Genomic DNA, 13,316 nt, shown 5'->3' on the forward strand with positions numbered 1-13,316 from the left:
CCACAGCACATGCTTGTGTCCTTTTCTTACGCCTGTGCCCAACTGATTAAGTCATACCTTAATTGTCGCCAGCACCACATCCATTATTGCACACTGCCTCAGTGTCAGGCTTTTGGTTTCTTCTCGGATGACGTGGTCCTGAAAAAACATACAAAGATGGGGGTAACTGCTATTTGCTCTTTCCAAAGATGGTCAGATACCTTTCTGCCTGTGTAAAATAAAGTGGCTGAGACTTTTGCAGCTGCTCATTGTTGGAGTCAACGAGGTACACAAAGGGAAGCTCCTTGTCTCTGGCTAGCTGGCACCAACTGGGCTTCTCTGCTGCGGAGAAGAGCCCTGTGCCTTGGCAGGAGGGGGAAAAAAAAACACAGCACAGGGAGGGGAGATGCTTAATCCACGCATAGTCAATTCGCTGCTGCAAGACGTGGTGAGGACTGTTTGCTAAGATGGCTTTCAAGATTAGGCACTTCCGAGGAGGAGGAGGAAGAGGGGATAAGGTCTGGCTGGAATAGATGGATCCTTGGCCCCCAGCCTTTGCATTCCATGGGGAGAGGCCAACAATGTCCTCCTATTACTGAGGGTGGGGTGGGGAATGACCGTGCCCTGAGAGCAGCACAGTTGCCAAGGCAAGAAAGGGATACTCCAGTGCCTGCGAGGAGTTAATGTGAACAAGCCTCAGCCATGGAGAGGGCTTTGTGTCTGTTTTCCGTCAAGCTGCATAGACTTCCCTTACCTTTAGCTTAGACAACTGGCCAAAGTCTTTGGCTGCGCTGAGGATCATCGGGGGGCCCTGTGGAGAGAATAAATAAAAGATAATAATAATAATAATAATAATAATAATAAGAAGAAGAAGAAGAAGAAGAAGAAGAAGAAGAAGAAGAAGAAGAAGAAGAAGAAGAAGAAAGAGGTGGGAAAGCGAGACTGCCATGGTGGGACTGCTCTAGCTGCCCAGAGGAGGCTGAGGGCCAGCCAAGGGGGTTCCTCTCATGTCAGGGCACATGGTCCAGGTGCCACTCTTGCTGGGGCTGTGGGTAGCAGGGGAGGCCTTGCCTAGGTTGATACCCTGGGCTACCAAGGGCTCCCAGTGGGCAAGTGGAACTGGCAAGGTGTGTTCTGCTCTAGACTTTTCCAAAGGCAGAGGAGCAAGGGCTGCCTGCCTTCTCTAGCCTGGGTTGGAAGTGGAAGGGGAACCGAGTGGTGATACCCTGCAAGAGTCTGCGGTCCCAACCTGGGGAGGCCCAGCCAGGCTATGGAAGGTTTTTGTGGCCAAGCTAAGAAAGATGACGATCCCTGGGGGCTGCCTGCTTTCAGGAGCGTGTTGAGATTCATCGGGGGAGGGGAAGGAAGAAGTCTTCAGCACAACTATCAAAAGGACTTTGGATTCAATGCCATCCCCGCTGCAGCTGCCTGCGGCTCTGTGGGCTGGTTTGGGCAGCCAGAGGAAGCTGTGGGCACCAAGCAGTGAGCGAACCTCCACTCTCAGTCGCAAAGTTGCTCAAGTGAGCAGAAGGAAGTCCTTCCCGTGCTACCAGGCAAAAGAAAGCGAGAGGGTCGAGACCCCATTTCAAGGACCAGAGGCCTCCAAGCACCCTCACGTTGCCCTCTAAAGTGTGTCAAGTGGTTGCCATGGCAAAGGAGCAATTAGCTGTCAAGAGTGAAAGGATGGAGTCCACCTTCACTAATTAGATGAGGAAAGTGGCAGGCATACTCCCAACTCTCAGTCCTCACTGCCAGCTGCATGCTGTGGACGAAGCCGCAGGCCGTCCCGTCCCCCCCAACTGAACACTTGGGCGACCTCCACAGCGGGTGCCCCTGACAGGACCCCATTGCCATTGAACTCCGCCCCACAAAGCAGACTCCACACTGACATGCCGCCTTTTCCGAAGCCAAGAGCCCTCTTGGTTTGCTGCTGCTGGCTGCTTAACTCACAAACAGCCCTCTCTCTCTGAAGGCAGTTTTCATGCCGGCTTGGTCTGAGGGAAAGGGAAGTCCATGTGTCTCTTGAGAGGGCCAAATGCATCCACCCTGCCCTCTTTTCAGGGACTTAGGGACAGATTCAGCTATCGAGTCCTGCCAGCCGAAGCAAGGACTTTCACTAGTGCAACAGGCTTCCCCCTCCCTACACATCCCCCCAGATTTGCTGTGGGGTATGTGCCAGGAGGACTCCCAGAACAGCGTGGGGAGGAGGAAGATTTTTTTTTTGGGGGGGGGGGGTTGTTGTTGTTTCTAGCAAGCTCATATGCCATTGTGCTGATGAAACGATTGCCATAGCGCTGTGCTGAACTCCTCCCTTATAATTCCAAGCAGCATAACAGCAGCTTACGAATGTGGGCCTGTAGGATTTCAGTGCCCCCATTAGAGGGTGCTTCCCTACCCCCTTACGACTTTCATTTTGAGCATCTTCCCGCCCAGAAGCAGACAAGCCAAGTAGCTTAAAAGGTGCATTTCCAAAGAGCCGTTTTTGTTTCTACGACAAAATGGAGCCGGGAGCTGGGACCAAGCGCTGGTTCTCTGCAAGGCTTACAGGAGACTCACAGATTGGTCTGTCAGTGGCGGGAGTACAATCTGCTTTTCTATCCGGTTCAGGACCAGTTTCCAGAGCTCTTTCAAAACACGCTTCAGAACGGTCTTCTCGCAGATTTTTGCCGATAGGCTTAAGCTGCAAAAAAAAAATTAAACGCTCTCAAAATCTTCATCTATATAGGCAGTTTACGAAGCAAATACTATGTAACCATGCAACTGGAATACAAAGAAAAATGCACACTGCTGGTAAAAACCCAGACTCTAAATGCTTCCCCAGCCTTCCCTCCCACCAGGGAGAAGCCCACGTACATCACAGCACCGCTGGCAGGTAGTGATTGCATGAAGAAGCTAAACCGTGAAGCAACAGGAACAGATGGCAGGGGGTGGGAGGGAACTGGTGGCCGTTTTCATGGGTTCAGCGCCTGCCGCAATTATGGGCCTGGCTGCTGGCTGCACAACGGGGCACACAAAGCATGGCACAGAACAATGCAGCACCCAAAGGAGCCGAGCTGAAAAGAGGATGAAGTCCGGGCTATGAATCTCTACTAGGGGGAGGGTAGGGGAGGCCTGGCTTGTGGGACCATTGTGGGGGTTCTTGAGACATGAATGAATGTGAGCTGCTTTGAGAGCTGAGAAAGGGCACCAGGGTCCGGGGTGCTGGTGCACTGCTGAGCCCAATGCTGTTTGCCACAGACCAGACCATCTGTCTGGACACATCAGGGAAGCCCACAGCACCTGCCCTGCTTACGTTTTGTCCAGGAAGTCCATCAGGGGCCGCAGCACAATCTCTGCATCCACAGTGTTGCTGTTCTTGTTGGCGGCAGCAGCGCCGTCTCCTTTCATCTGGTTCAGCTCCAAGCTCATCTGCCGCACACACTCCTCAATGACAGGCTGGAAGCTGGAAGGGACCAGAGAGGAGGAGATGGGGATGGAGGCGACAGAACCGGCCAAACACGGCAGAGCAGACCCTTCCCCAGTGGTTCTCTACTTTGCTGCCTTCCCTCCGGGAGCCCACAGCCCCCTTCCCTGTTTGGTAATTATACTTTAAAGAGTTGTGCGGACGTTGCCCCGAGTCATTTGACCCTCTTAAATAGTTCTCTTCCCCCCACCCCTGGAAAATCTACACAACACTTTAAAGTTTTAAAATGACATATGACTTTTATTTGCTGTACCTGCTGTTGTCATATTGAATGTACAAGAGAGGTAGGCAATACTTCTGTTACCGAAACATACTTACATGAATTTGTATCTGAGGCTGACTTAACATTCACAGACTGAGGCAGTGGCAAAGCACAACACACAAGTTAAAATTCTCACAACAGTTGATGACTGAACTAACTGATAAAAACTGCCTCACTATATGACATCACAAGCACTGGCGGCAAATATAGGGGGCACCCATACCATGGCCTCCGAAGCAATGTCGGTGTGATGGCCTGGGAGTCAGACTCTGATGCTGAACCCGAGGGATCCCAGCCTGCACAGGATTCCCCGCCTCCAGAACCAGCTGAGCCGGGGCCAGGGCTTGAGCCTGAAGGATCCCCACCTGTGCTGGATCCCCAGGTGCAGGCATCAGCGGAGTCTGCTCTGGCTCCTGATGGGAGGGAGGACCCATTGCCTGCAGGTGCTCCACTCCCAGCCTCTTCAGAGGAAGCTGAGGCGGCCCCTGGGTCCAGTAACCCACCAGCCTCTCCTGAGCTACAGAGGCTCAGGGCAGAGAGGCGAAGGGAGTTAAGTGCCTACAGGAGGAGTGCTCGCCTCCAGGCCCGGAGGAGAGGCGAGTCTCCGGAGGATCGGGGCCACCCTAAGCATAGGGCCAGATAAAAGCCAGCCAGACCCAGCCCAAGTTGCGTGAGCAACTTAGTTGCAAGCGTGTGCTCAACCTGCAACCTTGTGCCTGAACCTGCCTTGGACCTTGGACCGCCGGACTGACCTCCTTTGGACCCCTAGACCCAGGACTGAACTTGGACCTCGCTTCACGGACAAACCCTTGGGGCCAGCACAGTCTGAGGCAATGTGAAGTGTCTGACGTGACTTCCAGTAGAAACCATTGGGTACCAATGGGTACCCATAAGCTGGGGGCCAAGTTGGCACCCCAATCACAACATTCTATGCTACAACATTAACCCTTTGCATGGTATTATGGATGCACCGACAAGGGCCATTTCCCCTTCTCCTAGTAGAAGTCTCTGGCACTCTGGATCTCTGGCTGTGGGGTGAAGGGCAGAGGCCGACCCAAGGGTGGGGCAGGTGTCTGATGCAGAGAGGGCATTTGAGACCAGGTGTGATCCTGGGTGGGGGACATTTTGGCACTTGAAGTAATCAAAAATTGATGCCCCGCCCACCCAGAAGGGGTAAGTGAAGATCTACATCTGGAACGGGCGGGGGGGGGGATAAAGATCTACATCAGCATCTGCTACCCTGGTGGATCCTGCCACCTGAGGTGGTCGCCACACCTTGCCTCATGGGTTGGCCGGCCGTGGGGGATTGAGGTTCCACAGTGGATCCACAGCCAACCACCCACCCCATTCTGAAAGCCCTTTTGGAAAATTTGGCCATGTGCCATTCCACTCCCTCTTCCCCTTCCCAGGCCAACCACATGACAAAAAAAGCCCTTTGCACTCTAGAATAGGGGTCAGCAAACTTTTTCATCAGGGGGCTGGTCCACTGTCCCTCAGACCTTGTGGGGAGGCGGAATATATATATTCCAGTAGTATTGTACGGAAGTGAGAGCTGGACCATAAAGAAGGCTGATCGCCGAAGAATTGATGCTTTTGAATTATAGTGCTGGAGGAGACTCTTGAGAGTCCCATGGACTGCAAGAAGATCAAACCTATCCATTCTTAAAGAAATCAGCCCTGAGTGCTCACTAGAAGGACAGATCCTGAAGTTGAGGCTCCAGTACTTTGGCCACCTCATGAGAAGGGAAGACTTCCTGGAAAAGACCCTGATGTTGGGAAAGATGGAGGGCACAAGGAGAAGGGGACGACAGAGGATGAGATGGTTGGACAGTGTTCTCGAAGCGACTAGCATGAGTGTGGCCAAACTGCGAGAGGCAGTGGAGGATAGGGGTGCCTGGCGTGCTCTGGTCCATGGGGTCATGAAGAGTTGGACACGACTGAACGACTGAACAACAACAACAATATATAGGGGATGAACGAATTCCTATGCCCCACAAATAACCCAGAGATGCATTTTAAATAAAAGCACACATTCTACTCATGTAAAAACACGCTGATTCCCGGATCGTCTGCGGGCCAGATTTAGAAGGCAATTGGGCAGATCCGGGCCCCGGGCCTTAGTTTGCCTACCCATGCCCTAGTACATCTCATATATTATTTCCTTTAATGCATTTGAACCCTGTCTTTAGGAAAATCCCTGGTAAGGCAGCTTTCTAAGGGGCACAAGGACTTCCCAAGAGCTGGTGGCAAGGCAAGGACTGAAAAGTGGCTCCCCCCCCGATACTGTAGGGTATGCAGTGCAGCCCCACAAGTGTGTGACTGGGAGCGGCAATGAAGCAGGCCCATTACCTGGCGCCGTAGGTCACGCTGAGCTCATCCAGGACGCCACTGAGCTTGGCCTGCAGCTCTTTCAGGGCCTCGCTGGCCACCGGGTCCAGCTGAAAAAAGGCAACGGTGAGGTTAGTCCCCCCCTGCTCGGCTTCACCCGCTTCTTCTCTGTATTGAAATTAGTGGGAAAGAGGAGAAGGCATCCATCGATTAGATGGCATTAATGGAAAACAAGCGTGGAAACCCCTCGAGGCTGTTTGGGGATGGAAGGTGAGACCCCAAACTGGACTTGAATTGACATAGGGCATGGCCCACTCTTAAAAGTCCGTCTATACCCACCTCATTGGACTGGAGGGGGCATGGCCTGCCTCCTGGGGGGTGGGTGAGAGCTGCCGTGTGCCTCCCCTTCCCCAGCCTCGGTGGAAAACAGCCACCTGCTCAGGCTGCCTCTGGAAACACCTGGCAGGACAAGCACAAAAGGCGGGGAGGGGCAGGAGGAGCTGCACTCATTGGCTGAGGGGGATCCATGGAGGTGCCCGTCAAGCCAAACACAAAGGTGTCACCAGAGGCAAAGATGGTCCGCCCATGCCACGCCCTGCCTTTCCCCTCCCACTAAAGCATGGCTGCAGCTCCCCATTTATTACGCAGCCTTCTGAGGCAGGCACCTGCCCTGCCCTGGGGCTGCGCTTGCTTAGAGGCCTTTTTTTGGGGGGGGGGATCGGGAGGGGATTCCACGCTGTTTTGCATTAGTGTAGAGAGAAGCACAGCATCCAGCAATGAGGAGAAGAGCGTGGCAGACTCTACGCGTGTGGTTATTATTAGTATTATTTCTTTGTGGAGCATGCTGTTTCCGGAGGGGGAGTAGGAGGCTTCGCGGGAGGGGGAGCTGTTCACTGTTAGCCCTTTGAGGGCACCAGGGTGGACCAACGAGTACCAGGACCGCCAACACAGGCCGCATCTAGAGGAGGCCCAAGGGGCACAGCCTTGGCACGCAGTCTGGGATGCAACTGCAGATGGAAGACGACCACGCCAGCCTCGTGGCCAGGGAGAATGGTGGCAGACGGGCTTTGTGACATGGAATGGGAGAGGGAGAAAGGGATCCATGCACAGGCATTTTCGTTGCCCCACTGGCAGTGCAACGCCCACCTACCCCCCCCCCCGGGCCCCTTTTAGGCAAGGGAGGGGCCCAGCCCGAGGGCTCCATGAGGGGCACCTTTTGGCCCTTGGGGTTCACAGACTCCCACTTCACGAAAGCAGCACTCAGATCCCATTTTGCTGAAAACATCGCTATGATGGGAATTCCAGACTCCCTGTCTCCAAAGCCCCCTTTGGAGGTGGGATACATGGGAAAGGGGATCAGTGCTATGAAGGGGGTCACACTACTGCGGCTTCTCTGGATGCCAACCCCAATGGTCCCCACACCACACTAGGCCTGGCTGTCCATAGAGAGAGCACCTGCATGGTCACCTTGCATGATCCCAGGGAGCCAGGCAAAACTGGTGGGGCTTGCCTAACACATGGGCACGGGGCTGCGTGGCCTACGGAAGACCATTGCTCCTGGGGAAGGCCCTTCAGGAGCTTACATGGCGGGTGGGGCACAGGGAAGACTCTCCATTAGCAGCAGGGAGGCCTCGGAGAGCATTTGGTGGAACTGGCCTCCAAGGCAGGGATGGTGACCTGGGGAGGCCCTTCAGCAGGACTTGGAGGCCTGCAGGTGAGAGAGGGAGGTTCTCCTTGGGGAGCCATTGCTGGTCAGCAGCACAGGCGACAGCCGATGGGACAGGCCAGCCAGTGGACTGACTGGGTGCAGGAGAAAAGCTTCAGACGCATCCCATACATACATGCTACTCTTGCTGGGTAATCAACTCTCTGTACTGAGACCTGATCATCCACAAGCATTGCTAACCGTGATGCACCATTAATTGTTTTTTTTTTCCTGAAAATGCCCATATAGCCTATGTCACCCGAGCACAGGCATCTAATTCAAACACAGAAAACAGCAAACTAAAGCAATTGAGTGCAGATCCACGGACCGGGCCGTGGAAGCCACAGAGGCCCCCTTCTAGCACTTGCTTAAGCCTCACGAAAGGCAAGCAAGGAAGGGGAGCTTCCGTTTTGCGCATGCTCAGAGAAGAGGCCGGCTGTCGGTTTCATGGAGGGCTGGCCTGGGGTGGAGGGAGGGGGCAGAGGCATTTGCACTGCGCCTCTGCCACGAATCCTTGGGCGGTTGCTGGGGCTGCTGCTTGCCCAGTCAGGGCCCTGCATGCCCTTTAGCAAAAAAACATGAGCTCCCGCACACTGAGCCTGCAAAAGGGGGCGTCAGCTGTGTGCAGCTCAGCTTTCCCCCATGGAATTGAATGGGGCAGCCCTTGGGAGCTTCTGCTGAGTTGGAAGGAGTTGCCCAGGGGTAAGATGGGGAAAACATGAGCACTCTTCTTCTTCTTCTTCTTCTTCTTCTTCTTCTTCTTCTTCTTCTTCTTCTTCTTCTTCATTGTCGTCGTCGTCTTCTTGTCATAAGGAGGAAGAGAGGAGTGGAAGCTAAACAAAGCGCTTGATGTAGAAACGTAGGAGAGGTTAACAGGCTGCAACTTAGCGCACAGCAAAATGTGGATTCTCTAAATCTGCAGGGCTTAAAAGCAGGTGAATGTGTGCTCGATTGTGGCCATTGCTGATGACTACATAGATATTTGCTATCTGCTAAGTAATGTATTACTGTGGAATGGGCCTCCTTGGAAGTTTTCAGTTCACTCAGGAGGTCCAGTGTGTGCGCGTGCACAAGCGTGCCTTGCCCTCCACCCTCCCAGCATTAGAAAAATGTGCCTCTTGGCCACATCCTTCCTTCCCTCCTCAACTGGGACTTTAATTGGTGATGTCCAAAACAGCCCCTGCAGTGAAGCTCTCTGATGCCCTCTTCTTCCACTCCTGCCCAGGTGTGACATCCAAGTCTGTTCATTTATCCAGTTGCTTTCAACAGAATTAAATCAGCTTAAATCCCAGTGCTTTGGTTTACAACTGCATTGCCTGTTTGTTTGTTTGTTTGTTTGGTTGTTTTTAAAGCAGTCGCCCCCTCCCATCCAGCAAGTCTTCATGGCCTTTGCATTCTAAAAAAGAAGCCACCCGTTTGTCTACTGAAAGATCTGGATTCCAATCTTTCTGGTGACTTAGGATTTGTCGATGATGCACAAACACATAGCACCTCAGTAGTGCAAGGGCTCTGAGCCGCCCAAGGAGGAGGAGGAGGAGGAGGAGGAAGAGGAGGGGGAGGAGGAGGAATAAGAGAAGGTGCGCTTACTATCACAAACCTCAAAAGAGAACCGCTCTCCTTCTTGCTTCTGCTCAGGGAATGGCAAGTTAAAGGTATTAGACAAAGACAGGACGACAGATTACAGACAAGCAGTGGGCACCCCCTGACTCCCCTTCCACTCCCCGCCTGCCCACAGAAAGCAAACCACCAGCCCAGCTGGAAACAGACACACCACCAAATGGAGTCACAAGACGGCCTAGCAGGAGCCATAAGGAGGAAGAGGTGCCAGGAGGAGGCAGGAGACCAGGAGGGAACACAGAGTGGGCAGTGCCAGCTGCACACCACAGATAACGGCCTATCCAAGGACGTGGCTTTCTCTCCCCGCTCAAATGTCTCAAGCCCCGTCCCCCCCAAAAGAGAGGATGAGCCAATGGCGGATGGAAAAATCAGCAAGTCCAACACAGACTTTGTGCGGCATGTCTCCTTTTTTCGTTTTTTGGGAAAAGCACAGGACATATTCTCACCATTTGGACGAAACTTTGTTCCCTGGCTTAAAAAGAGAAACAACACCCTAAGGATTTAAAAGTTGTAAAACTGCTTTGGTGAGGGAGGGTGAAGTAGCCTCATGACATCACAGGTAGCCAGACCATCAGCGTGATGCTCAACCCACTTTGACCGCAGAAAGGGGAAATCTCAACAAAACGCAGGGAGCAAATGTGCTCCCATAGCAGGAAGTCTGTGCCGAATCTGGAGGGACTCTCCTACCCACACAATTTCCTCTCCTGGGATGGCAGGGCCAGAGCGGCCTTTCTGAGCTCCTAGGCTAGGGAGGCAGTCACGAAACACAGTTGGTGGCTCTGCAGACACCTGTCAATCAAAAGCAGGACCGGAACGAGATGCAGGCACCCCAGACGGGCCTACGGATGCCTGAACCAGCCTAAACCTCCTTCATATTTTGTTTCTCTTGGCAGAGTTCAAGGGTCAAAGCACACAAGCCACGACAACTCACCTCTTTGCCCCCCATGGCTTCAAACATCTTCTCAAGCAGAACTCGCAGCTGCTGGATGTTGTTCATCAAGATACAGGGCTATGAAGAAAAGACACAGCGTGGATTTATTTAACTCTACCAAGAGTTGTGATCCGGCCCCAAAACAGTGCCAAGACTGACCAGGGAGCCCTAATGGAGGAGGAGGGTTCTGGAACAGCATCTTGGGGCTTGAGGGGTGACCCTAACTCCACCCCCAGCCCAAGGTGCTGAAGAAAGAGAGGCCCCCCTCCCCTGTTTATTTTGGGGTTTGTTTTTATGTTTATGTATTTTGTGGCCATTTTGTGTAGCGGTTGGAGTGCTGGGAGACCAGGATCTGAATCCCCACTCAGCCATGAAACTCTCTGGGTGACTTTGGGCCACCCACTGCCTCTCAGCTGAACCTACCTCACAGGGTTGTTGTGTGGCTTAAATGAGGAAAGGGAGAGCTATGTACACCACCTTGAGCTCCTTGGAGGAAAAGGTGGAATATAAATGCTAATAGTGCCAATAATAATGAAAATAATGTGAATAATAATAATAAAAATAATAATTTTATATTGTATTTTTTTTACAGTGAAAGTGCCCTTAGATCTATGGATGAAGGGCACTATAGAAATTTACTCCTACTCCTATCCTTTTATTGATTTACCACTTCTCTATACTGTTCCAAAAAGTGCAGGGTGGTGTACATGGGGCCCAACTATTTTACTACAATAATCAAGCTGTTAGAAACCCCAAGTGGCCACCAGTGGAGATGGTCTGGCCTACCTCACAGCAAAATGCAGGTTCAGAACTCTGGATAGCTTTGCTGTCTCTTTCTGTTCTGCAGCCCCCGTTTTGAGCCCAACCCGCTCCCATTAAAAGGGCCTCAGGAGGCACGTCTGGGAAAGTATTACACTGGAAGTCTTTGTGGTCTGCCGTCAATCAAACTAGACAACGTTGGACTAGATAGCCCAAGGAGCTGACTTCATATGAATAGATATGTTCATATTCCTAGAATGCCTCTCCTAAAGGGCCAATCACTCTCTTCTTCAAAAGATCTCTCCCTCCCTACGTTAAAGGTGTAATGCCTGTCTTGAAAAATACAGTTTACTTAATAATGGGCAGGCCTTTTTGCACTCCTGTCACCCAAGAATCGCGCCCCCTACGTGGTGGGCTTTTGAATATTTTAGGGTTTGCACCCTGCCTTTTTACAGATGCTTGAATAGCAGTTTCTTGCTATTCTGGGTTTCCTAGGCCCTTCTGTCAAGCTGGCAGTGGTGAAAGGGTCTGTGCTGGTTGGCAGAGGCCATGCCCAGAAGATGCTCCAGCCCAGACAAGCCATTCCAGGCTATCTGAGCTCCAGCAATCCTTGAGGTCTCACCCTGCAACCAGAGATTCCCAGCACAGTTTTACCTAAGCACGACCAAGGACAACCCTAGAATGTGGGTCAGGCTGAAAGTGACCGCTCCAAAGCCCCATTCATGGCTGACAGTGCAGCCTGCAGCCTGGGCCTCCACAGTCTCAGCCTAGGACTCTGTCCATTAAGCGACACTGGCTGGCTCAACAGTCCTGAGCTCAAGGGACAGAGAACCGGCCCTGGCCTAGAGCAGCTTGGGAGATCAGGGAAGAGGGCGCTTAACCCTTTCCTCTCATTCATCCGAATTGTTTCCCTGAAGCTGCTACTTGATCTTGAAGAAGAAGAAGAAGAGTTTGGATTTGATATCCCGCTTTATCACTACCCGAAGGAGTCTCAAAGCGGCTAACAATCTCCTTTCCCTTCCTCCCCCACAACAAACACTCTGTGAGGTGAGTGGGGATGAGAGACTTCAGAGAAGTGTGACTAGCCCAAGGTCACCCAGCAGCTGCACGTGGAGGAGTGGAGACACAAACCCGGTTCACCAGATTACGAGTTTACCGCTTTTAACCACTACACCACACTGGCTCTCTTGGAGATGGGGGTGGGGGGAGGCAGCATCTATAAAAGTGTGGCATCCATATTACACCCCCCCCCCCACACACCTAATCTGTGGTTAAAAGCAGCTTCATGAAGACAATTGGGGAAAGGCTCAATTGCCTCTCCCAGAGCGCCCCTTCCCCAGAGCTGCTGCATGGGCCTGCTAATTAGTAAAAGCTAATGAGTCATGGCTCTCTCTCATCTGGTCCCTGGAAGGAGCCACTGACCCAACCTCCCCACGGACAGGAAGCCACCTGCCCTCCACCTGGCCAGCCTCTCCCCAAAGAGATCACATGCCCCCCCCCCAGAAGCTGTTTCACCCCAACCTGCCGGGATGGCAGGACAGCACGATAAGTAGAAATTACATTTCACTCACCAAATTTTCTTTATCGCAATAAGAGCTGAAATCATTTGTAATAATTGCAGCATACTGAACAAGCACTTTATGGATCGTCTGGGGGGGAAAGCACACACACAAAGGAGCAGGAGTCAGTGTCACATTACTGTGGCAACTCCACGGGAGGACTCCTCCTCCTCCTCCCTGGGCGGGGGGGGGGGACCCTTCAGTCCTTGGAGCAGAAGAGCCAAGCCTCATCCCAGACCCCTTGGCCAAGGAATTAAACTCCCTGCCACTTTGTCCAGAGTGGGGCTGGTGCCTTTGACCCAAAGGAGCATCGATAAGTGAATGTTCCTAGGGATGGAAGACTCTCTGGCAATGTCGTTTTCGCCCAGTTTCTCACTTCTCCACCCTTTATTTTCTGCAGCTATCTGCCATTTTTGTCTGTGCACACCACCACAATTCACAGACACTTAGGTTTTGTTGCACCACACCCCATCAGAAATCTGCTCTCAACTCTTGAAACAGGGGGAAGTTGAGGAAAGGAGGCCTAGCAGGGTTGGAGCAACCTACTCCGGTAACCGGAGCGGCGCTCGTCCCAGGGGGCATGGTGTGCACCCCAGGGGTGCAGAGCGAGCGGCGAGCGCCCCAGGAGGGTTTGCATTTTGTCAAAACCCCCCCCCTTTGGAATGGCACCCGGGGCGTGCCACCCCCCGCCCTGACTCGGAACGCCCCTGGGG

At 52.8% G+C, this 13,316-nt stretch overlaps 1 protein-coding gene across 2 annotated transcripts in view; it reads right to left on the reverse strand.

Annotated features, from left to right (window-relative positions):
* The window catches only part of UNC13C (unc-13 homolog C), a 132,441-nt gene that overhangs the window by 13,707 nt on the left and 105,418 nt on the right, over positions 1 to 13,316 (reverse strand). Inside the window, exons 22-29 of one of the 2 annotated variants that reach the window (XM_033166690.1) lie at positions 12,616 to 12,693; positions 10,286 to 10,363; positions 9,335 to 9,364; positions 6,054 to 6,142; positions 3,272 to 3,421; positions 2,536 to 2,659; positions 734 to 790; positions 58 to 138 (exon numbers count right to left, since the gene is read on the reverse strand). In XM_033166690.1, coding sequence (XP_033022581.1) covers positions 58 to 138; positions 734 to 790; positions 2,536 to 2,659; positions 3,272 to 3,421; positions 6,054 to 6,142; positions 9,335 to 9,364; positions 10,286 to 10,363; positions 12,616 to 12,693 — 687 coding nt within the window. The remainder of the gene's footprint in view (positions 1 to 57; positions 139 to 733; positions 791 to 2,535; positions 2,660 to 3,271; positions 3,422 to 6,053; positions 6,143 to 9,334; positions 9,365 to 10,285; positions 10,364 to 12,615; positions 12,694 to 13,316) is intronic. The other variant, XM_033166691.1, reaches the window with a different exon arrangement.

This window comes from Lacerta agilis, chromosome 13 (assembly GCF_009819535.1).
Source record: "Lacerta agilis isolate rLacAgi1 chromosome 13, rLacAgi1.pri, whole genome shotgun sequence".
Classification (NCBI taxonomy): Eukaryota; Metazoa; Chordata; class Lepidosauria; order Squamata; family Lacertidae; genus Lacerta; species Lacerta agilis.